Source organism: Pyricularia grisea, assembly GCF_004355905.1.
Source record: "Pyricularia grisea strain NI907 chromosome Unknown Pyricularia_grisea_NI907_Scaffold_7, whole genome shotgun sequence".
In the NCBI taxonomy this organism is placed as follows: domain Eukaryota; kingdom Fungi; phylum Ascomycota; class Sordariomycetes; order Magnaporthales; family Pyriculariaceae; genus Pyricularia; species Pyricularia grisea.
In genome coordinates, this window is record NW_022156720.1 from 3,254 (window position 1) to 28,029 (window position 24,776).

The window sequence follows — 24,776 nt, forward strand, 5'->3', positions numbered from 1 at the left end:
TAGCCAACTGTGGCTGACTGTGGCTACTGTCAAAATAAATGGGCACTTTCCTCCTCAGCAACCCTTGCGCAATGTCGCAATGCAGCACATCCCAACAACGACAAACCTCTTTCGAATAACGATTATCGAGACGTCAATCAAACCAGTGCCTTGCGCATTACGGCCTTGTATATTGTATCCGACGTGCTTACAGCTACGTAGTGACACTGTTCATTCAATCTGCGATACGCGAAGCGTCCGCTGCGCGACCCGATATCGCGATCCGGCCTCCTATCCCTTGCGAGCGATCTCCGCCGCGCCCACCTCCACCACCGAGCTAGCTACATGGCGTCTGCGGCCTTTCCAGTACTCGCGCCTCTGGAACCTCCCCAAACCACAATTGAAAGCCCCTTTCGAGTACACTTCCGACACCCAGCTTATCCAGACAACGCGCCTCCGCTACTGGCTCTCTTTGCTATAAACGGGGTTCTCGACTACGACTTGGCTCTTGTTTGCTGTTGTATCCTCGCGGCAGTAAACTGGGACAAGGGATACTTGGCTGTTAGACAACAAGGTTCGTTGTTTGAAAAAGTCCAGCGCCCATCGGATGGCCTATTGCGCGGCAGGGAGTATTTTTTTTGTTTGGAGGATGTTGCTGTCTCTGGTAAGCACCCTCTGGCCACCTCCTTCTGCCCATTTCCTTGGTCATCTGTTGCACCCTTCGCTAATATAGCATCGTATGTTCAAGAGAAATACCCAATCGTACATTCGTTCCACAACTGGCGGTTCCCACATGACAACCTGCCACCACAATGGGCGCGCCTCGACGTACCCGAGTACAGACCGCCGCAATTGTTAAAAGGGCCTTCGGTGATTGTGGTTCGTGATGGAAGCTGTCGCATTTCGGGCTTCACAAATGCGGTTGAACTGGCGCATTTAATACCGGTAAAGGAGAAAAAATGGTTTACTTCGAACGGCATATCAAGGTACGGTCAACCTTTGGGCATTGATAAGGCAAACCTTGGTAGAAGATGGGATTATATTAACTTTATTATTCAGGTATTGTCGGCATACTACCAGTATGCATCAAATTATGTCGGACGATCGGAATATATTATTATTGCGCAGCGACCTGCACCATCTCTTTAAGACACGGCGTATTGCCCTGGTCCCAAAACTAGTCGATATGGACACATCTTTGCCTCCCCAGTTACTCGGCCATATCCTGAAGCCAAGAGCCTCAACGCAACTTATCCCACTGTACCACAACCGCTTTTTGCAGCATGTCCAGGGGTTAAGTAAAGAGTTCCTGTTTGCCAGGTTTGCTTGGTCTCTGTTTACAGACGAGCGCATCCCATTTGTTGCATGGTCCGGCATGTTTAATATTTTTGTATGGAACAGAATTACAAATCTGGTTGAGCAGCGGGTTTGTACGAGTGCAGACGTCTCTTCCTTCTCCCAAGTGTTCGCATTCTCAACCAGGTCTCAAAACCGGAGTGTCAGCCCCAAAAAGAGACAAATGGTGGATGATCTTGGGTGGGGCTACAGTGATTGTACCTCATCGGATGGTGAAGATACGTGGGGCAACGATGGCTATATCGACGATTCACCTTTTGAACAGGATGCACCAAGAGGTCGGCCATTATTTCGGACGTCCGTGCGCCGAAGCATGCCAAAAAAACGCCGCTTTCATGAAGATTGCGCTACGCAATTAATGTCAGAAGCTGAACCGAACCGGCCTGCCACCCCAACCAGCCAGGTTACCACTGCCCATCTGCCGGGATATGATCAAAAAGGAGTTCAAGATGAAACAAGACATGTGAAAGGGTCGCAGCCATCATAGCTTATACAAATTTATGCTTCTATAAAAGCAACACCATTATTTAAACGACAATTAACCACGAATACAATTAATACAAATGCGGGCATATGTGTTTTCTCATTTCTTTTTTTCTTTTTTTTTTGTTGGATTTTCTTCTTCCCCCACCCCCGCCTTCTCGAGCCCCGTATTTAAATCCCTCGTACAGCTTTTTCTACCATGGCAATCCCTGAAGCTCCCGCAATTAGTGGCTGTCGCCCCTCTTTTCCACTTATAACTAACTAAACAAGATTTTGCTTAGTTTTAAATGTAGGCTGAAACTGTTCTCGGTGCTGTTTACGATGCATCCCAGCCAGCTAATGCTGCGCCTTATGGTTTTCGGTTGGCGCGTCCCTATGCTCCCCGCGACCGAGCCAGCAGTTGACTTTTTAGTCATCTCGGCAAGGACTGACGATCCCAGGTGTACGCTTTTGCCTTTTCGCCAGTCTCTAACCAGGAACATGCCTGGGGCTGGGGATAGACTTCGCCGCAGCGCTGTTCTAGGCGTTTTGGCCGGGCAAGAAGTGTTAACAACCAGTAAGAACAATATACTTACATCTGCGGCCCGGAAAAAAAGTAAATATGCGTATGTAAAAAAAACATGTATATTTGCAAATAATTAATACTCTTAAGCACTATAGATGATATTCTAAATTCTCCCACCACAGCACTATACAACAAGGCGTAAATTTCTGTCGGCCACCAAGCCCTGAACTTCTCGATAGCGTGGATGCAGCTCCACTGGCAGGATCACCAACGAACTTAACCTGGTACTGTTTGCAGAACCCCCAACAGAAGGGTGCCCTAGCGGACCAAACTAGGTATGTTAATTCGCCCGCTGGCAGTGTCGGACCAGCCTCCGTAAAGCGAACACGTGCAAAGCCGCCCACATATTACCACAAAGGTGTTTCTGTGGTTGGCGCTTTTGCGTTCATCGCAACTGGACGGCCATGCTGGACTTCTTTAAATCAATAAAGGTGGCGAGGCGGACAAGCTCGTTGGAATGCATCTTGGCTTCTTTCTCGGGGGTATGACCTTTGGTGGCCCGAGCTTCCCGTAGAGTTGTTGAGCAAGTCCTTTGAAAATGCGTGCATATCGGCGCGGCTGTTTCCCTCTTTGTTCCAGTGAGGGTTAAGAGCATCCGTTTTTTCATCGATCGCCGTTGCCATATTTCCCCAAGGCGAAGGTTTGGGAGACGCAAAATGTTTATTTGGCGGCCGTAGCTTTGCGTCGCGATGGGGAAATGCGGTGCGGCTCTGGGGGTGGCCGAAATCACATGAAAAAGCGGACGGCCCAACTCGAAAAGATGGTAAAGCCGCGCGTCTTGCATTCAAGGTTGACGAAGATAACCTGTCTTATGTTCATCTAATGTCTATAAGATTGAGCTGATATAAGATTATCCATTTAAAATCAAAGATTAATCTTCAAAACACATACATATTTGCCCGTGCAATGCAACCATCGTCCAAGCCCCAAAAAGGGTAAGCGGGCACTAAGCGCGCGGACAGCGTTCTTTTGTAAAATTGGGAGTCGGCCGTCCGAGGAAGTGCCCGCGGTACTAATAACGGACGTTAACTAGGTAAATTATCGGATAAGTTCGCATAAACTAGGAACTGCTGCCAATACCGAGTAAGGATGGATTAAACTTTTGGAAAAATCTCAGTCTTACTCCGATTTAAAACGGGCGCACCCAATTTATAATACCTAGCCAGTTTAGGACGGCTTGACAATTATGCTTTTATTTAACACTATTACCGACCTCACATTCCAGTCTTCCCCTCTTCTCTTGTTTACACCATACCTCGTTGGTTTGTTCACCTTTGCCACTTAAAAACAAAACACTAGGCAAACCACCACCATGTCGACACCGCAAATCATTCCCATGCATTCGTACGATGCAATGCCTACATTCGCGAATATGGTATTAACCATTATGCTTAAATATGACCACGTGCTCGACCCCATTATGTTGAAAGACGCCATGGTTGAACTACTTAACAAAGACGGGTGGCGGAAACTCGGGGCGCGGCTCAAATATAAGGTATAAAATTACCATGTTTTTACGCTGCAAAACACAAGTTAATAGCCTTATAGAAAGGCAATTTAATCTACCATATCCCGGCCGAATTCACCGAAGCCTGCCCGGCTATAACCTTTTCGCATGTACATTTCGACACCCCCATGGCGGAGCACCCGGCAGCGAAGAATATCCCGACCTCTCGACCAGCGCACGACCTGCCGACGGTGGTGATGGACGTCGAAACTCTCACCCCGCTGGTTCGGCGCCCCGGCGCTCCGGCCACGCAGCGCGAATTTATCGACCGCGCCCTGCCGCAGCTGGAGCTGCATGTAGTGACGTTCCGCGACGGTACTACCATTGGCGTCAGCTGTTTGCACTCGCTGCTAGACGGCACGGCGCTGGGCATGCAAGGGTTGCTGGGCGCGTGGTCGCTCGTATTGCAGGGCCGCGCCGACCAGGTCCCCGAGACGTGTGGCTTCGACCACGACCCGCTGCGCAACCTCGCCGCGCTGCATAAACCATCCGCCCCGCCCTTCCTGCACGCGCGCCTCGTCACTAGCCTGCTGGGTTCGATGGTGTGGGCGCTGCGGCGTGCCTATGACGTCTTCTGGCAGCCGGCCGAAGAGACGCGCATGGTGCGCGTGCCAGGGCGCTTTGTCGAGCGGCTGCGGCAGAAGGCGCTTGAGGAACTCGCGGTCGGCGGCGCGAAGTCGGCCTGGGTTAGCGAGGGCGATGTATTGGTTGCGTGGTGGAGCCGTTACGCTACACAGCACCTGCCGCCGGACACGCCGGTAATGTTGACGGTGGCGTATAATATGCGCAAAGCGCTGGCGGGTGTGCTGCTGCCACCGGCCGACGAGCGCAAGGTTTTCCTGTCGAACTGCGCCACCGGGGTAATGGCTTATACGACGGCTCGAGAGCTGGCGGGCGAGCCCGGCCCGACGGCGGCCGAGGTGCGGCGGTCTATTAAGGATTTGGGGACGGTGGAGCAGCTTGCGGCCATGCATGCTGCGTCGGTACCGGACCCCCGCAACCAGCGAACCACGCGTGTCGTCGGTTCGCCTTGGGGGGAGCTGGTTGTATTTAGCAACTGGTCGCAGGCCGAGTTTTTCCACATCGATTTCGCTCCGGCTGTGGTCGGCGGCGGGGAGGCCAAGGCCAAGGTAGTGCCGAGCTTTATAAGCTACCGCATCGATAGCCGGGCCTGGCCCATGCGGAATATGTATGTTATCGAAGGCAAGGACTCGCAGGGTGATTACTGGCTTGCTGGAACATTGCGGAAGGGCCTGTGGGATAGGATTGAGGCGGGATTAAAGAGCGAGAGGCTGTAATTGCTGTGCGTGTGAGTGGCGAACAGCTACAAGTATGGATTTTATCTATGATGCATCGTCTTAGACTTTTTAAGAGAGTAGAAAAACCCGATTAGCGGTATATTAATCAAGCTCGGCAACGCCGCTTTTTCAAGCTCGTCCAGCCTAAGGTTTGTTTTGTGGGTTATTTAATAGGTTTTGGGGTTGAGAACCGGATTTAGAGATTTGAAGCCGCAGGAAGAATTTATAATCGCAGGGGAATGAGGGCCAATAAACGGGCAGATTCGTGTCGTGCAGCCCGCCGAGGTAAACATAAAGGCTGTCCCAGCCATCCTGGCGCTTACTGCCGTGCTAATTTATTATGCGCAATAAATAAACACGGGGCCGGCCCCCAGACACAGGGATAAAAGGCTTGCATTTAAAGACTGCACCAATAAACAAAAGGTATTTGATGAATCGCATTATCTGTGGTATGTCGAATACGGACAATAAACCCTGATGGGATAAGCTCACCCTCCTGGTTGCGGAGCGAGCCTTCGTTTTTTTTTTTTTTTTTTTCAAAGTTTAAAACTTTACCATGCAAAAACTGCTCGAGTGGAGTACCTACTTTAAAACGGGAGAGGTGAGCCACAAGGATGTAAACGTCCCCAGGCTATTCGGAACGGCTGTCCTTGAGTACGCCACTTATCACGTATGCTCCTCGCTCATGATTAGCAGCGGCAATGTCTAATTGCGGGCTCTAACACAGGCTGGCTTTCACCCAGATCACATCCATATATAATTGCTACTTCCGTCTCCGCTCAGCACCGAAAACCGGCAATCTGACAACGCCTGGAAGCACTGGTAGCCGGGATATGCATGAAGGTTCTGTTAATAGAAGCAACTGGCCAATAACGGCGCCGATTGACCGAAACTTCCCCAATTAGTTATCTGCACAGCAATGTCGTCCCAAAGGTCGCAGACCATACGCTCTAAGCCAACGGCTATACGGTGTCGCAAACTGTCTCCTGCTTTCGCGAAAGATTGACGGCAAGGGTGCGTGTACCTTTGCTTACGGTCACCCAGCTTTTCGAACAGACGCACCCGATGGTTGGAGGAGGTTGCCATCCAGACGAACGCCCAAATCCAGCTAGGACAAGTCTTTAGTGGGTGGATGAACCAGCGCTTGGACGGGTTGGAAAGGGTCCCGTCGGGATATCAGTGAGCATCGTCCTGCCGTAAATCTCGTCATCCTCATAGGCAAACGGGAAGGAAAAGAAGAAGAAAAAAGAAAGAAAAAAGAAAACGCGTAGGGCTTAATCCCAACTTCCCAATAAGTGCTGACGAGGCCGTCGAGTCGTTAGTCAATCAGTTGTTATTAGCGGTAGTTGGCAGGATTGTTTACCGTAAATATTATGGTACGCACATGCAACTAAAGGAAATCGGAAATCACGCGACACTTTGGTGGACTTGTCTACGGATAGCACGGACGGGTTATATTACGTATCCCGCTTCTTGTTAGACGGCCTCCCCCACCTTAGACAGCCGAGCGCTTTGACTTTCCACCAGTTAACAGATCGCTGTGCGCCAAAGCATCCGGAAACCCCCCTAAACAGGGCAGCTAAATCGTCCTACTCCTTGAGATCATCAACAGCATAATTACACAGACAATCCCAAAGCCCTCGGCCGTCCTGAGTGCACTCCCTCATGACACCCAGAAAGCCCGTCTACCACGCGCCCCAGCGCAGGAACGAGCCTCGAGCCAGCAAGCGCTTATTGCTGTACTAGACGTTATCAGCACTTTTGGTAAACAACTTGCTCGCGCCGCATTCGAGGAGGTTGCAGGGCCGGGACTGGCAAAGCTTGTAGCTACTGCGATCGCCCCGTTCCAAGCATGAAATGATTCTGGTACGCGGGTAGTTGTTCGCCAGGCAGAGGTACGGTTTTCCAGGTTGGGTTGTTGTATATCCCCGTTGTGCGGGCGCATCTGTTGCCGGACCGCGGGATTTGCACGAATGCGAATAGACCAGCGAGGCGTAATAGCCTTAACTACAGAAGGTTTGTTTGAGTTACATTCTGTGGTCTTGAGGCTGGCTGAAGACTCTAATTGGCGCTCAGCGCTGTCGACAGGCTTGTAGCAAGGTCCTGCTTACTGGCAGTGCTCTCCCGATATTTGTTGCCGCCGCCACCCTGCGTTCTTCTCTCGGTTGCGTTCAAACTGTGAAGCCTTATAATAGTTCCACTTGTGGGCGTCTAATAAACGCTCAGCATCTGTAATATGTAGCTGACTGCGTGAAAGGAATCGTTAACCAGAGCCTGCGTCGGCTCGACGTCCAGAATGGCCGAGGTCGCTGTAGCGATGCCTTAATTCCGTCAAGCGTCGTTCTTCTGCATAATCGCCCTTACCAGCGATTAAACCGGCTGTTCATTAATCTTAACCTGTCTGCCATCCCACCGGTGTTATGTGCGTTGTGTGCGGTCACTTGTTAATATAAAAGAAACAGTTTGTTGGTAGTAAAGCGAGTGGTATTGATAAAATAGCTACTCTCTAAATATATTAGGCCTTGTATCACTAGGTCCAAAATAAGGAAAGCAACAGCGTCTATTGGCGACATTGAAGAGAAACAATGCCTACTGTTACAGGTTATATACCACTAGAGGCAACGGGTGCCTTTACCTCATCACTTTCCCTGCTTTCTACTACCGCTCCGTCTCCGTTTCAACTGCGATTAGGCCTTGCCGTCTAGATCCAATCTAACACTCAGAAATCATGCCCAGTGCTCTCTGATTTGTTCGGCGGGAGTGGCAGAATCAGAAAAAGAGCATGTATGCCCGCCAAAAGCGACTATAGCGGCGCCGGGGGTGTTATTAAACCCAGCATAACGCCAAACTGCAACATTAAGTAGACCCCCGCATCGAACTAATGCTTCTTGGAAAGAGGGTTGGCTCTAAGGGTTGGGTGAATTGGGACTTTTAAGAATTGGAACGAGCTCCCGACCTATTGCCGCTCGGTGCGGAACATCCAGCTGTCCGGTGCCGCAACGTTTCGACTTGTCCTGGCCGAGCCTCTCGTTAATGGCATCATAAGCAGAGCTGAAACGGCCTTGCCGCCTGGTGGTGCAAATTACAGGTAGTGCGAATTGCAGGGGGTGCAGGTGGTGCAGTTTGGACAAGTCGTGCCGTTATTCCAGTTATGGGTTATTATAATTATAACGTAGTACAGTAGCATTGGAGGGGCATTTATTTTTGCAGTTATTTGAGAATTTGTACGGGATAAATAACCGCACCATTTACAAATTGTGGGTTAATGCGTGGATTAGGTTTAACATGGTTATTTTACCTTAAAAATATCTCGAATATTCAATTATTTCCATGCCTCTTTTTATTATTTAGTTAATTAGTAAAATTAAATAAATAAATATCATAAGGTTAGCCTTACTGGTTAATACCGGTGGTGTAAAATAATAATAGTTAACTAAGGTGCTTGGCGAAAAATCCCGTCCCCTGTCACCGTAAATATATATTATGCTATGTGGGGCTAAACAACTTTGTTATTCGCCGCAGAAATAACATGTTTAAATTTATATATTTTTTAAATTAATAATAAAATCGGCAACGCCGACACAACCGACACCAATGGACGATAAACCCATGGAAGGGATTTTTACCATTACCCTCGTAATATAAAATTAAAACGCATTTATTCATGTAAAAATGCATTAAAAATAATTGTGGGGACTTTTAAAAAAATTATGTGGATTTATATAACGCTGCGAAAAAAAAACACAAATATATAAAAGCACGTAAAACTATTGTTGAAAAAAGCCTTTTTAAATTATCCATTTTTAAAATATATTTAATAGTAAAGCTCCACTAAAACCTTGGCAAACAACCCAAATTAATATCATGTTTTGTAAATATATTTTCGCGTTTATAAACGTGGTGGTCGCAATATTTACCACCACTGGTAATTTGCCGGTTTTACACCAAAGAAACCCTAACGTAGCAACCAACCATTTAATTATTAAAACCAATGTAAGCTAAAAACTAAATAATAATATTAGCAAACTATAGTTAACGCTCATTTTTATTAAGGCCATAAATAATAAAAATTATAATATAAGCCGCTTTAATAAAGTAAAGCGAGGCCAAATTAGCGATAATTGTAGCTTTGACCAAAAGAATTATATTAACAACGGTTATGGCAAGGTATAACTATTGGTTTAAATATATTAAAGCATTTAATTTTAACTAAATTATCTTGAATGCGTAATATTGGCAAACGAAACCTATCCCGCGGTTCAAAACGATGGTCGTTTAAGACAGAAATATTTTAAAACCAGTAACGACGATAATATTAAAGAGTTTCGAATGGCTTTTTATAAAAATTAAAAAAGCATGCGATATTAGGGAAACGAACGTTGTTTTTCGCTGCCATTTTCCGGGACCCGAATGCGACGGATTGATTGCTTATATACCACTAAAACCCCGCGACGATTCTAACAACCAAATATATTTATGCCCAGACTTTTGTAATAAATACGCATCACATTATTGGCGGAAAGCTCGAACACTTGTTCACGAGGCTTCGCATATTCCATCCAGTAAGTAATATTTACAACCTGTTTATATTAATATTTTATCAGCTAGTATTATTAACCTCCGACTTTTATATTATAGTCAGAGGCACGTACGATTACGACACTCTTGGAGTACGGGAATTACTAATGTTGGTTTTATTTATCACATTTACTTTTATGTTTAAATACGCTAACTCTGATATTAATTACAGGCTGCCGAAAAAGTACAACCTTAATCATGCTAATAGTTTTGCCTGGTTTACCAATGCCGCTTTTAATGGAGAGTCTTATTAAATGTTTATTACACGTCACGACCAGAGGATAATAGTGGTGGAATAATAATTATAATCGCATTTGGGTTATTAAGGAATAATAACGAAATGTCCCGCCCAAAACCCGAGTGTATTTAGGAAAGTCTTGGGAGATTAAATCTGTTTGGTGTTGCAGGTTTAGAATAATTTACTGGTTATTTTGGCCGTGGACTGGGAATATCGATTTTAGCCTTTTTTTCGAATGCATTTTTGTCACTTCAGCTCGCCGAGCAATATATTAGGGGGCACATTCGAGCCTAGAGGTCGAAAATTTCGTCTTAAGGTCGAACATTCGGTTTCCGAACAAGAAACCTTTAATATTTGTACTTGTTTCGAGCCTTACCACAAACAAGATTTGCAATTAAGTTTTTTTTCCATTACTTTTGTTTTTATTTCAAAGGCTATAAATACCATATGCGAAAAGCGACCTCGTTTGGTTCATAGTGATATTCACTGCCTAACCATCGCCTGACCCTTGTTAACTCGTTTATATAGATTGACTAATACGTCTTGTACATTTATGGCCCCAAAGGCAGGTAAATGGAGCCACTGGCTGTGGAGAAAAATCCGGTTATCGTTCCAAGACTTAGAGTGGTAAAACAAATTTTCTGCAGTCTCGAAGCCTACAGGGGGCGCCAGGGGCATAGACCTATAGCGGGCGAAGGCAAGAACGACTGGTGCAGATTCTAAGCGCCTTTGGAACTCTGGATTGCTTGGAGGCAAGAATTTGAAGTATTCGTAACGAATCCTGAGCTGAACTTGTGACAAACGATTTATTTATCGACAAGTCCGGAATTCTGCCCATGGATTTGTCATACATTTCACACAACAGTGATATAATCCAGCCCCTACTGCCACTCCAGCTTTACTTCACTTGATCTTCTCCGCCTAATCTACCCAGAGGCGCGACCAAACGAAACAAAAAGACAAATCTGCCCATATAAACCTCGGCCACGAGTCAAGGATGTGACGACCGCCACGGCGATCGGATATGAAGTCGGCATTCTGTCTCATGACATGAACCTGCTTAAAATGGTAACGCATGAAGGGCAACAGATAGCTGTCGTTGTATAATGGCACTTGAGCTCGGTGCCCAATTCCGTCTGGGCCCTCAAGCGTTACAAACCGAAGACGGGTATCTCAAGACGGTAAAAGTTAGTATAAAGCGCTCAGACCTTGTCCATACGGAGCGATATAGAGCTCAAAAGACATCACAGTTTCTATCGGCCACTGTTTGGTGCAGGTCGGCGGGCTCGTTGGGATGTCTCTCGTGGACCTCTGCCTAATGTAAGTGCTACCGTCCCGGGCCTGTGGCACATCAGTAGAAGAGAATGATTCTGTGCATTCCGCCAGTTTTCCTTTTATTGTTGCTTATTGCTGCCGCCTGTAACGTTGCTGCCGGGACTGTCGAGAGTAATCCTAGCGTCACCCTTTCGGATCGCGAATAGAGCAGAGGAATACCGAGAATGGTTATCCAGCTTAAACGTCATGTACATGTTAATTTTATAGACATTCTCTAGTCCTTTACCGCCGGCGTCTTTGAACACCACGTAAAGGTCTGCGAAGGCCTGGTCAAGCTCGTCGTACTTATCACTGGGAGCCGGTCGTCCCGCTGATCGCGGTGTTGCTGGTTTTCCCGGTGGTGCGGGGCCAGATCCTCTCCTTGCTTAAAAGCGAGGCCCTGCTGGTGGGAGGCGCGAGGGAAACGTAAAAGTCTTTCCGCTGGCCAGAAACCCGATCACCGCACCCTTTTGCTCCAAAAAGCAGCCAGTCTTTCGAAAGGTAGACGCAACTCGCAGTGCCTTGGAAGGTTGCGATTTCCATCTCGGAGTCCATATCGTCCCTAATCCAAAAGCAAAGAACGTCCCCTCGCTGGACACGGGTCCGCTGCCAAAGGGTATTTTTGTTTTCCGCATTTCTTTTGTGCTCGGAGTCTCAACAACTTAGGCCCAACCTGGCCGGCATATGTGCGCGCACCGTGAAAGACGTGCGGCTGGTGCTTATATCGACAGCGCTGTGCGCCACGGGCTGGAGCAGGCCGGACCTATCCAAAGGTTTAGTTCCATCCGCACACGTTTGCCGCACCACAACCTAGGGTGCCAATGTGCCCCTCACTTCCTCACCCGGCTATTTCACGCCGGCCGAATGGTGAGGGAGTCACGTGTCGGTGAACAAGATGAGTCTGAGCATCGCCCGACATTTGCCTACGTCTTTCCGAGATGGTGGCTTACGCGTTATGCATCTGGACAATGCGCAAATCGGAATCCAAATCAGTCTCTCGCTCTGTCTCGAGTGACCAGTGGAGACGCGGTCAGCCATGTTCAGACCATACGAGCCCTGCTTTGAGTAGACATCACCCGAGGAACCAGCTAGTTCTGTCTCGTCCACGCTGGAGAGCTCAGGAAATTCCAAGTAGCGGGGGCGTTAAGTCTATACTATGGGACCACATCAACAAGAAGGATGGCCGTACGCTGTCCATAGTCAGAGTGACGAAATTCTAGTTGGCTTGCACTACTGCTAATGACGATATTATAGGTCAAATCTGCACCAACATCCGGAGTGCGCCCTGTGCTGCTCAAAATGGGGCGTGGCCCGCCTCGTGCTCGAAAGCAGAACCGAGCCGGCCGACGCGTTTGCTCATGTACCATATTGGGGAAGCAAACCGCAAAGTTTTCGATGATGAGCAAAGTCTGACCGGCCCATTGAAACAGGCTGAGGGCGTGGTTCAAACTCCGAGTTGCTTAAAGAGGGCCTCTCTAAGGGCACCGAGGTGGTTGTCGACGACGTTAAGCCCAAGAACAATGATTTCCGTACACCGTCTCAAATGCGTCCATCTTCAAATGTTTCCCTCCAACAAACCGTAAAAACTCGGGTGTTCTTTCGATGCTCAACATCGGCAGCGCTTTGCGCAATCCCGATAAGGGCTGCTGGCGGCGGTGTCGGTGACGGTCAACGTATCGGCGGTGCCCAGGTCGACATCATTCCTGAGACTCATCCCAGGGCCGAAGGTTAACAGCTTGGCCTTTATTCACTCAGTCCTACCGCACGAGCTGGTCAGCCGCTCATAGGCGCTAACATTTTTGCTGGACAAAACCTAGGAGGCGTGGTGTTTGCACCCGTGTTTAGGCTCGTCGACGGCGGCGCCTCAATAAGGACGCGGAGATTGGCACCCGGAGCAGTTCGCGTTGTAGAGGCGAACTTCATTACCTTCCAAAGGCATACCATAACTTACGAGTCGTTTTTCGAAGTTGTTATCGACCGCAGCGGAAGACACATTTTTGTCTTCTCTCCTTTCCACTCCCACAGTTTGCCGATGAAGTTTCGCAGCCCCAGGTAGAAGGATATAAGACGGACGAAAGACTTTTGTGGGTTAGTGACGCATGAGAATGAAGATCAGGTTTACCGCCCATGTTGACCTGGGTGCTTTAGCGATTGTCGAGTTTGTTGGAATACCTGAAGGTAAGCTCCAAGTCAACAGCAGAAGGCTGGGGGTTACGCAATGTAAGACGTGATTTGCTTATATAAGAAGTTGTCTGGACGACTTAAATACGCCGAGTCACAGACTCGTGAGTTTTTTTATGAGCTTCTCTTTACTTTATCAGTAAACCCTATACTCTAATATAATGTACCAAATGCGCAATGCAGGCTCGTATGTGGCGCCATGGAATTCAAATTTTGTATAACTCGCTGGAACCTTTGTAGCGTGTTTGCAGCCTTTATTGCGTGGGCCACGAGCCGCTTTTAGGAAGGTTTGTTAGAGTTGTTGACGGAAACCATTTTGGGTTTTTGTGGAGAGGGCGAACGAGATTCAAAAGGTCCCCTGGATGTTGGTCTCGCTGTACCGAAGGTCGCCACGGCCACTGCCCCGCTCCCCACGCACAGCTACTACCACAGCACATCATCACTAACACTTGCCTTAATGTCAACAGAACCGCCTCCGAAGCTCCTCAGTGCCATACTCGCCAAGTTGACGTAAAGTGTGGTGGTGTGAACGGTTTGTCTGCCTCAAGTCCGGTGACTATCGCCCGGTACTATTATATACCACCTCGCGTACGGCTAAAGCAATGGTGGCGCCGCGCGGCTTATGTCTTCTACGACTTTGTCGCCGTTAAGATTAGGAGCTGGGTTTTTAATGGTTTATAAGTGGCAGGATTTGGATTGGGTCTGGACCGCTACTTACATTGCGTTTGACTACCTATCGTCACACCATTACCCTCGATTCGAAGATTACTCGATCGATCCGGTATCAGGGTGTTTCTGAGTCGAGCTCTTGCAACTGCTGAATTCTTTACCTGACAGTCCCACGACGTTTAAGGGTGGGTCCTTGGATTACATCCAGTACAAAGCTGTCATGTTAAGGAGGAAGAACGCATGCTTCCCAGCAGAGGCGCCATAGAATCCCTCATGAAAAATAGGCTTTGAGAAATAATGAATTGAACGGTAGCTTATTTGTATTTACCGTGTAGCTTTCCTAGCGTATCCTGCCAATGCTTGTTCTAGGATTATACACATTATTAGAAGGTTTTAGCTTTTCTTCGCACTCAAAATTCTTGTCCTTCAGGCGCAAGCCGTAACACAGCAACGATAGCCCAGAAGCTTGTCCAACAAGGTTTTCTTAAGTGGGACGGGCTTATATATTGCCCCCGGACTGTGCTAATGGTGGTAATTATTAAATGTCCTCTTGTTGATAGGCCTTTCGTAATGTCGATCGATCAACAGAACGTTGTTATACGGATATAAAGGTATTCATTGTATATTTTATGAAACTGTCTAAAGGTGAGCTTCTGAACGTCCTTCCGTCTTATACCCACAATTGGGCGGGTGAGTTACGTGCAATTGGCCTGTGGGGCATTGCACGTGGATCATCGCTCTATTGTTAAATTGACTGCGATTCCCTTTGTTCCAACACCTCTAAAAATTTACATTAATTTTGGCCCACACATTGATGCTCGATAATAGACGATGATGTTTTTCAAATAATATTCGAATATACAATTACAGGACAGGTGACCTAAATATAAGCCATAAATAGCTGAAGATACATTGCGAGTCATCAATAAATATTTACGTATTTTTGAGTACATAAATAGAAACTGCATAAAATTAATTATTCAAGCGGATTGCTAATATTAGAAAGGTTTATTAGATTTGAAATAATCTGTCAAATTATAATGGCCTTTGGAATATATACGCGCTGATATTTAAATTTAATGTCCAAGCCCCTATGTCGGGGTTCTCTGATATTTGCGACACAGGCAAAGACTAAAGTATCCAGACCAGCCCATTTTACTCACAATTAACACCATGCACTTTCTCAAATATATTTCAATCACTGTTGTAACATTCTTTGGGTTTACAACTATAATAATTGCAGATGATAGCGACTGCAGACAAGTTCGCGAATATCCTGGTGGTCAGCAAGGGCCAGGATGCTCAATTTACCCGTACCTATACAAATGTTTTATTAAAAGAAAGATATACTACGTCTGCTGCAAATATGAAGACTCTTGCGCGGAATATCAATGGGTGTAAACGGTGGAGCTTGAACTTTTTCGGGTAATTTATCAATTGGAATACTGTCGGCTACGAATAGTTTAACCTGAATATAACATTGCTTCTACTTCATACCAACAGTATTTAATATAAACCTCCAAATTCCTGTAAAAAGGTAGGTAATGTTTCCAAAGCACCCAGCTTCACAGCTAAACCGGGGCCGCTTTACGCCTTAAAATGCGGCTTAGGAATCTTCTTAAATTATTTCAAGTGCGCCTTGTTTTTGAACCACAATTAACGCAAATCGTGCCAGTCAATACTACGGACTTAAGGGATTGATCGAGAGACGTTGCAGACGAACGAAATCCGGTTGGGCAAATAACAATCGATGTTATACAGCGTACTGTTAACGTCGGCACTGTTACAAAGGTTCCTGAACCAAAACTCAGAAAAATGGTGTCTCAACCTGTATAAGGATCAGTAACAATGTCCGGAGAAGATTGAATACCGTTTTTGGCGCGGCGCAAATGCTGCGGTTCCATGCTTACTATTCCAAGGAGTTTGGCGGGCCGGCCGCAACTTTGGCCCTTACCGAAGAATGTTATAAGCGTGCCTAATCGAGCCCGATTGTGAAGACGTCGAGCAGGGCGATTAGGTCCGCATAAGCGCTGGCCGGAGACGAAGGTGACTGAAGCTGGAAATCTCCACTTCTCTGCGATTATCAAGAAACCTAAGTGGAAACCTAAAAGAACTTTCAATACCGAAAACCATTACCAGGATAAAATGTCATAATAGCAAAGGCTGGGGTAAATCAAGGCCTGGACTAAAACGATCAACAGCTGTAGGCGCACCTGAAGGAGAATCAAGTGTGGAAACTTATCAATAGCCCCTTTTAAACCTTGAGTTATCCCAAAAGAGACGACGACCACTTCTCTTCCGTAAACAAGAGAAATTCTACGAATGTGTTAGTACCGCCCGATAACGGCAACATAGACAGCTTGGGATTGATTGCCCTGCGCGACCATACCACACAGCGGTCATATCCAGTTCTAGTTGGCCGCATTAAAATACTGGCCCTAGCAGGATGCAGCAGTTTAAGGGTCGAAACACTAATCTGAATAGAGTTCACGGATCTAATTCCAGTCTCGCCCAATTTAGGCATATCATAGTTTGGTACCTTGCTGGAAAATGGAGAACGAGAGGCAAGGGATCGGGACCCCTTTTATATTCTGGCGGCAAAATGCGTGTCAGCTACTGCAATAGTTTGTATATGAATCTAAACTGGTAGCACTCGCTTATGTGTTTCCCTTTCCTCCGATGCTAGAGTGTGGAATTTTGTTTTATTGTTCTTATCATTATTTCCACATCCTCGCAAATATGACAAAGGTCTATCCCTATATTAACCCGAATCATGTCTATCCGGACCGGCAGTTATCAAAAGTGAAAAAAGGCATATATAAAACCAACTTAACGAGCTGAAGTTCGCTAGGCTTCGCGCCTAAGAGAATTAACAATCCCCAAAGTCCAAACAAACCTAACCCTCATGGCTGCGTTTGGCAATTAATATCTACCATATCCATCAGCCTCCAGAAACCGCATTATTCCTCTTGGTTTTTCCAAAACTACAATAGTATCTGTTGTTGGCAGTCTTAATCCACCCTTTTTAATTCTCTATCCGTTTCATAACATGGTTTCTCCTTTGTTCGGCCCCAATTTGCTTTTGAATAGCTTCGTTTGGGGCCGCGGGAAACGCTATTGTATTTAGTTTATACGACAAATGCTTAGTCTTTAGTTCGGAAATGGGGCTCTTAATGCGGTGTTTGAAAGAAGACGCAGATAGGCGCAACGTCACCGAACCGAAAAGGACCGCCATCAGGATTGTAAGAGACTCAGTCACTGCAGTAGGGGACCTACTGCTTCACTGGCTGCAGATGAAGTGAGCAGTTTCTCAGTTGAGGCCACGGTGGGAGAGATTGGGTCCAGGTGAGGCAGAAGGTCTTTGTATCAAAAGCGCGGGCAAGAAATGTTCCTGCTTCTGCAGCTATCTCAAATGTGAACAGCGGCTCGTCTGCGGCTGTGGCATAGGGTGGCAGGCAAACGCAGCAAGTAAAAAGACGAGACGAACGAGAGTTTTGCAGAACCATTGCAGCTAGATGCTCCTCCTAATCCCGACTTTACTGCTATTCCTGGTGGAATCGGTGTTTCCTGGATGAGGTTTCAGGCTTTTCCGTCGAGAGCATCTTCTATCCTTACCAACAACAGTACGAAGCTAATTCAAACCAATAATAAGGGGGGAGATGCCACCACGCCGTGTAGTTATTCTGGTCCTGGTTCAGGAATACAAGCGAAGACAGGCAAAAAGACATACCACAGCCCTGGTAAGGTAGAAGAACTTGGACCTCTATGTTACATTGACTTTAATCTTTTGCCTCCTGCAATATAAGGCTAGTCGGAAATCTCCATAGAGCTAGGTGGTCTCGTTGATGTCCTCTCTTCATCCCATCGTAGCCCAACCAACAAAGAGCCGCGGAAGGAATTAAAGCGCATGTGCAGAACATCTGATTCCACCTAACCAACTGAGCATGGCTCTTAATTAAACTTTTTCCATTTAAACTCGAAGATTTCATGTTCATGTCACTAGCGAACCCGAACCGGCTGAATTTCAGTTATAGCTAAGCTGTCATGAGAAAATTGGGGGTGGGCAAACTTCCTAATGGAGGCACCAATTTCCATTCATTCTTGCATCTTAGTGCGTGCACAGCCTTGAATCCAGCACTTCGGATAGATCAACTACCGAAACCCGTCAGGACACAGTTAAGCCACGGCCCTCTGTTTGGCTTCTTCGACCTAGACTAAAATCAAGCTGGATCAATAACTTCATACCAATGGCTGCGAGGGCGTTGCGTGAGATAGGGGTTCTCTCTCTGTGCCTGTGATTGGATGTCGTTTCCAGGGGCTTTATAAGAGCATATCGGATATATTGAAGCGCTTGAAAAATCTTAACTTTGTTCGCTATAAGCACCAATCCATTGATACGACGGGGATCCGAGAGGAGGCCGCTCCTCTTTCAAACCGAATAGGCAGGAGTTGATCTGTAGAAACTCGACCACATAAAAAGCGCGGAGAGGACATGTATCGAAGAAGCCGAATTGAGCAAGGCTTACAAAAGGAGGCGCTAATGTACAATTCTAAGGTAAGAATCAACCAACAGGAGTTTCTCGGAAACAGTAGAAGGCCGCTTCTTCAGCTCATATGCTCGGACGATGAGGTTCGGGCAGAGGCAGTAAGAAATCTATGGGACCGCGAGCATCGGTTTGCAGAATTGAGATGGTAAATTGAGCCTAAAATCCACGAGCAAGGCATACCTATATGGAAAAGATTCGTTTGAATATCAAATGGTCATTTGAACCGGGTCGTCGCGCGTCATTAGGGCTTATATACTGGAGCAAGAGCTAACAGGTCCTTGAGCCTGTCACACAAATAGTTTCAAGGAGGTAATGAAGAGGTAATTAAAATTGGAGACTGTACCCAGGACCTTAAAAAGCGCCTTTACCTCACTAATATACGTTTATATGTCAGTGGTTGCTGAGCCATCGCGGCTAGGTTCCCAGTCTTCCGTTGAACAAACTGCATTCTAAAGCTAATTTTGACCTTGGTTTGACCCTTGGGTTCATTCTCCTTAGTGACAGTCTCGTGCGACTGGTTATAATCGTTAGGGCAGACACGAAAATATTATAGGCGGGCGTCCACAGCAATCGATCATAGAGTTTAACTTAAGTCTTGGTTGAGGCGAGAGGCTTGCATGGGTCTTGAATTTTCTCTGACAAGTTATGTCGACAGTTGTTGGTCTTGGTCCTCACACTACTAGACGACAGCCGCTTAAGACTTTTCTTGTGTTCAGACTCATGCCCCGTATTTTCTTCTCCTTCTCTCTCCTCCTTGGGCCAGTCCCAGGAGTTTTGAGACTCAAAGACTGCATTTCGACTCGGCTTTGCAATGTCATACCCAGGTTATCAAAGTTCTTTGCTACTCTGGGTCCTTGTAACACGTTCAATACGCTCCTTGCAGCCTGAGCTTTTTCGTCATGGCTATTTAAAAGCTTCTCATGTATTGTGTTATTGTGTTTCTGGTTCATCTAGCTTGAGATACTCAACCAAGCCCGAGTCCATCCAACAGGTTACAATAAATATAAGTGGCTGCTGGAAAGAATTGTGCGGTCTTGCACTCTACCCATCAGGGCATGGACCTACCATGATGTCTGCGGAATATATTTCGGAACCAGGGAATGCTAAGTGAAATGACGACTCTGGTGTACCCTTCAGTGCCACAGGACAAGTAGATTTCTAGGAAAGCCTGCTGTAAGATACGAGAATGGCTAGAAGTGGTATCGAGGGCGGATCGGAAGAGGTTAGAGACCTGAGGGAGACAGAAGGGGACAAAAAGAAACAAAAAGAGAAAGGTAGACTGGTGTGGCTGGACTTATTGACGCTAGAATACTAGCGCTAATAATCCAGTGATACCTATTGATATCGATTTATTCATCATTTCATTCCCTTTTTTATTTTCTGCCTGTGCTGTTTGTCACTACCGCGGGCCTGTTTGCAATGCAAGACGTTGAAGCTGCCTGCCCACTTCTGCAGCTGGTCAGTTGTTGTCATAATCAAAACCAACACGCTCCCACGTCATGGATCTCACAAATCAGGTCCACATTGGCATTGTATATTCCAGTTTGTAAGGTTTCTCCGGGAGCCCATGGTGTTAGTTTAAGGGTGGGTCTACAATAGTGTACCACGTAGATTCATCAACTAGCTCACACCAGGAGGACTACACGCCGTAACTCGTTCAACACAATGGCGAGTAGCAATGAATTTATTGACCCAACCAGGACTCCCAACCGCAAGAAATTGTATCTTCAACGAAAAACCAGAGCTTGAAAGAAAATGGCAGCTGCTAAATACCCAGACTCCCCACCCTTTGTACCTTAAAATTCACCATGTGTGCGCTTAAATATCGACGAGCGATTCAATTCACGGCGTCTAGGCGTATATTTCAATGGTCGCTATTTTGAAGATGTCGCTATATTAAAGCGGGAAAACTGGCGGGCGCATTTCGCAAACTGCTGTTCTATCCACCTAGTCACTAGCAAGTCCCGCACTCTGGGCAAGTTCCGCACTCTGGGCAAGTTCCGCATTCTCCGCAAGGTCCGCAAGGTCCGCAAGGTCCGCAAGGGTCTGAACGGCTGCCGGAACCGCTGTTTATGCAGCTCTCAACGATGCAACAACAACAGCTAAGATAAAGACAATTCTGAACAAAGCCGTTGGGGGAGATCTTTCTAGTTTTGGTACGCATGCCACTATTTCGAAAAAACCCGACTCTGCGAATGATTTTCCCGTCCCAGTCTGGGTTCTGTGCGTGATACTGCGTCAAATACTGCGACACAAATTGCCCTTTGTTGTTATAATGGACGCAGCACAGGATCCCTACGGCACCATCACTTTGGGGGCCAGGTAGGGGTATATCGGCGCCTATAAAAATCAAAACAATAGTTAGTTTATATTTTATTTCTTTTCAACAAAGCGATACAAATATAGTTTCGATTTGTTCAAAAAAAGATTTTGCCTGCACGTTGATATATTTACCGCTGTTATGCTTTACTGCCCGTTGTTTCTCATCAAAATGGATTGTCAATAGGAAATCACCAGGATTGCAGGCGCCTTTCCTGGCATCATATGTAGTGACAGGGCACTCTCTGCCGTCGTTAGGGTCTTCGGGGAGGTGGTCAGCGATGTTAGGCCGGACGCTAATATTGTTGGATTGGCTTTTTCTTGTACCCCCAGGTGCAGCAATACAGCGCTGGACCAGAAGGCCAAAACCGAAAACAGTATAGATTTTCATTTCTTATACAATTCAAATAAATATCCTTTGGCTAGCACTTACTATTCCTCAGGGGAAAGTGTGTTAAATGTACACGAAACGAAGTATCTGATAAAGAAACCCGGTTATGAACTGAAAGAAGTGATATTTTTAAAAATAAATACAGGCTTTAATTAGACCTCGTATAAAGCTAAAAAAAAAAGGTTGTTTATTTTTAGTAAATATATATTGATAATGCTTAGTTAAAACAAAAGATCATTAAAGCTAAAATAAATGGGGCAATCCCTGTTTGAAATTGTTATGGTGTGGATATTAATTTTACCTGGTAATGCGTTTTATTTCAAGCGTTTTCTAATTATGTACCTTACGAATTTGCTAAATATTATTGTAAAATAATAATAATAATAATAATAATAATAATAATAATAATATATATATAAGTTAAGAAGGAAATACACAAGCTCTACCAAACAAATTTAAACAAAACCCAAATTTAACGCTGGCTATAATTATTTCTTTCAACAATATAAAGTAACCTTGAATTCCCTCTAGTAACGTTGCGTACCCCCTGTTCGGCACCCCCCCTGTTCGGCACCCTGAAAATCTAACAACGAAATGCCTACTTTTATAAACTGATTTAAATATAAAATTATCAACGCACAAAAATACAATCGTTTTCAGGCTTCTCCGGTTCATTAACCTCTTCTTCATCAGCTAAACGTTCCAAATTTTCTATATCATTTTCCTGCAATCCAATAATGTTCTGTTTGTTAACCAAAAGCTCGTTTGGATCCGGAACCACCCTCCTCCTTTTAGCCGGCCGTATTGCCTCCAGTTGTGCTTCCAATAAGCTGATTTTGTGCTGGGCGTTAGCCAAAAGGGTATCTTTGGCTTCGAAGTTTTTTTGGATTTTTGCAAATAAAAGACGTGAAGTAGCGTTGGTTTTGTTGGATTGGGAAAGTTTTTGCAGTTGAAATCGGACATTTCGGGTCGTTTTAGGGGTTTTCCAAATAAGTAAAGACGGGTCGTTAATTTTTTGGGCTGGGCTTTCCGGTGTTTTATCCCTTTGCAAACCGTTGTTTTTATCTTTTATAACGTTGGCGTTGCTATTTTTTAATAAAAAAGGGCTTAAAAGTGGTTTAACCAAATTTACCGGCCATAACCCCGTTGTACGCCAACCAGATTGAATGGTTTTTGCTATAAATGCTTTTAATTTGGCTTTTCGATAACAAAATAGGAAATTTCGTTTTCCAATAACTGTTGAACAGCAAAATTGGCTAACAAATCCAAGTTGACGTCGATAAGCTTCTTTTAACGGCCCAAAAACCGATAGATCCAATGGTTGAAGAACGTGTGACGAATGAGGGGGTAAATATAGGAGTTGAATATTGTTTTGCAAGCAAAGAAGCATAAATTCGTCCGTTATATGTGATCTATGGCCATCCAAAATTAATAACCGCTTTTCAGGGGTTAAAGGTTGGGTATACGGAATAAACACTTTTTTAACCATTCGATAGCCGTTTCGTTATTTGTCCACCCGTTTTCGGTTGCGTGAAATTGCCAATTATCGAAAAGGCTTAAATCCGTCGGAAACCATTGTTGTTGTACGTTTTTTCCCTTAAATATAACAAGGGGAGGGAGGGCAACGCCCGTAGCCGATATACATTCGATTATAGTCGTCCAACCCCGCGTTCCGGGCTCTTTCCGTTGCAACGGCCGGATCCCGTTAAGCCCTAATACCAGGCCGTTAGATCCTTTACCTTCCATTATACCGGTTTCGTCCATATTCCAACGGTTTTCCGGTTTAATAGCGTTAATAACCGGGTTCGTAATATAAAGCCACCAAGATTTAATTACCTCCGTAGTAGCCCCATTAACCCGGGCGTTATTTATTCGACGGGGCCTTTGGGTTTTAAGGATTGGATAACGAGCCAAAAAACGAGTTATCCAACGTTTTCCAAGGCCTTTTGTCTCTCCGGCGGCTTGAAGAATTCGTTCTGCAAAAAAGCGTAATTTTTGATGCGTTGGCGGAAGCCCTAAAGCTGTTTGGGTAAGTACCCAATCAGCCAAATGCTTTTCCTGTTCCGTAGAAAGCCTTTGAAAAGGGCTTTGTGCTTTTTTATAAGGTTGAGAACCTTTAAGTCGACTTTGAAGTGTAGACCTAGGTATTCCCCATTTTCGGGAGGTTTTTGCAATTGGATTGCCATTATTGACGTCGTTTATTGCAGATATAAGCTGTTTTTCAGTATATTGCTTTATTGGAAAATGGAGAATTAAGATTAGAAAAAAGTAAATCCAAAAGTGAAAGATTCATCGAGATATTTATAATAGAAGTTGGAGGATAAAAATAAAAGTGTTGTTATTTTTGGGTGCCGAACAGGGGGGGTGCCGAACAGGGGGTACGCAACGTTAATAATATTTTAAGCATCCTATATGATAAGCTCTCCTACTTCCTGTTACTCATTCACGGATTCGTTTCCCTGTTTATCGTGGTTCATTTATATTTGGCACCATATTACTCCCACGTCCACTTAAACCCAAAAAATGTTTGTTTTAACTTTTCTTTTTATTGTAACATTATTTCGTTGCGCTATAGCAGAGCGCCCAATAGTGGTTTATCGAGCTGAGTTTAGGTCGCCCGCTGCCATCTATTTCCACAAAGGCAAGAAAGACGAATTTAACACCGATTGCTTTACCATGCGTAATTTCTTAAAAAGCTACGCCTTTAAACGGGAAATTGTTTTGAAGAGCATGGAATACCGTCCATATTCTCAGAAATGGGGACTTGAATTAATACCTTCCAGTTCCACAAACAAGGATTTCCCCAAAGAATTTGCCCTAGCAATTAGCGCTCGAGACCTCATCTACATTTACTATATTGACACAAAGGGTTTGAACATATACGATTTGGCGGCCGCACATGAGAAGGAAGGCGACCGCTACATTAACGCACATGAGGGGGAGGTTCTAATCGGATCTAACGTTTTGTGGACCGACATAATGGGATGGGAGCAGTATAACCCGGTGACACACGAAGTCACATATCAACCCAGCCGAGATTATAAAGGTGATCTCACAATAAGAGATGGTCGAGTTGTCAAGTCAGCTGGCGCACGTCGTGATGAGACGTCGTCGAGTGGGATCAAAGATAGCAGCTCGGTTTAGAGGGACGATTTCGCAAAGGTTATTGAAAATAAATGAAGAGCATAGTGAGGTTCTTAACAGGTTGAATCTAATGAGGCAGGCTGTGGTTAATGCATCCCCAAGCAATTAGACAGTATGAGCATGATTCACAACATCTATAGCTAATAGGCGCAATTCAAGCATATTTTAAAATGTTTAAGAGAAGGTTTAACGCTGTGGTAACCTGTT

At 45.6% G+C, this 24,776-nt stretch overlaps 3 protein-coding genes across 3 annotated transcripts; all 3 read left to right on the forward strand.

Annotated features, from left to right (window-relative positions):
- Positions 1 to 324: 324 nt before the first annotated feature.
- Positions 325 to 1,802, forward strand: PgNI_09064 (uncharacterized protein; the record flags this gene model as incomplete). The annotated part of the gene is made up of 3 exons (XM_031129054.1): positions 325 to 965; positions 1,060 to 1,695; positions 1,739 to 1,802. The coding sequence occupies 3 exons, from the start codon at positions 325 to 327 to the stop codon at positions 1,800 to 1,802; spliced, it is 1,341 nt and encodes a 446-aa protein (XP_030978053.1).
- Positions 1,803 to 3,695: 1,893 nt separating this feature from the next.
- PgNI_09065 (uncharacterized protein) lies at positions 3,696 to 5,188 on the forward strand (the record flags this gene model as incomplete). The annotated part of the gene is made up of 2 exons (XM_031129055.1): positions 3,696 to 3,878; positions 3,932 to 5,188. The coding sequence occupies 2 exons, from the start codon at positions 3,696 to 3,698 to the stop codon at positions 5,186 to 5,188; spliced, it is 1,440 nt and encodes a 479-aa protein (XP_030978054.1).
- An 18,967-nt stretch (positions 5,189 to 24,155) lies between these two features.
- Positions 24,156 to 24,569, forward strand: PgNI_09066 (uncharacterized protein; the record flags this gene model as incomplete). Its single annotated transcript, XM_031129056.1, has 1 exon — positions 24,156 to 24,569. One exon carries the CDS (start codon positions 24,156 to 24,158, stop codon positions 24,567 to 24,569), a length of 414 nt encoding a protein of 137 aa, XP_030978051.1.
- Positions 24,570 to 24,776: the final 207 nt, after the last annotated feature.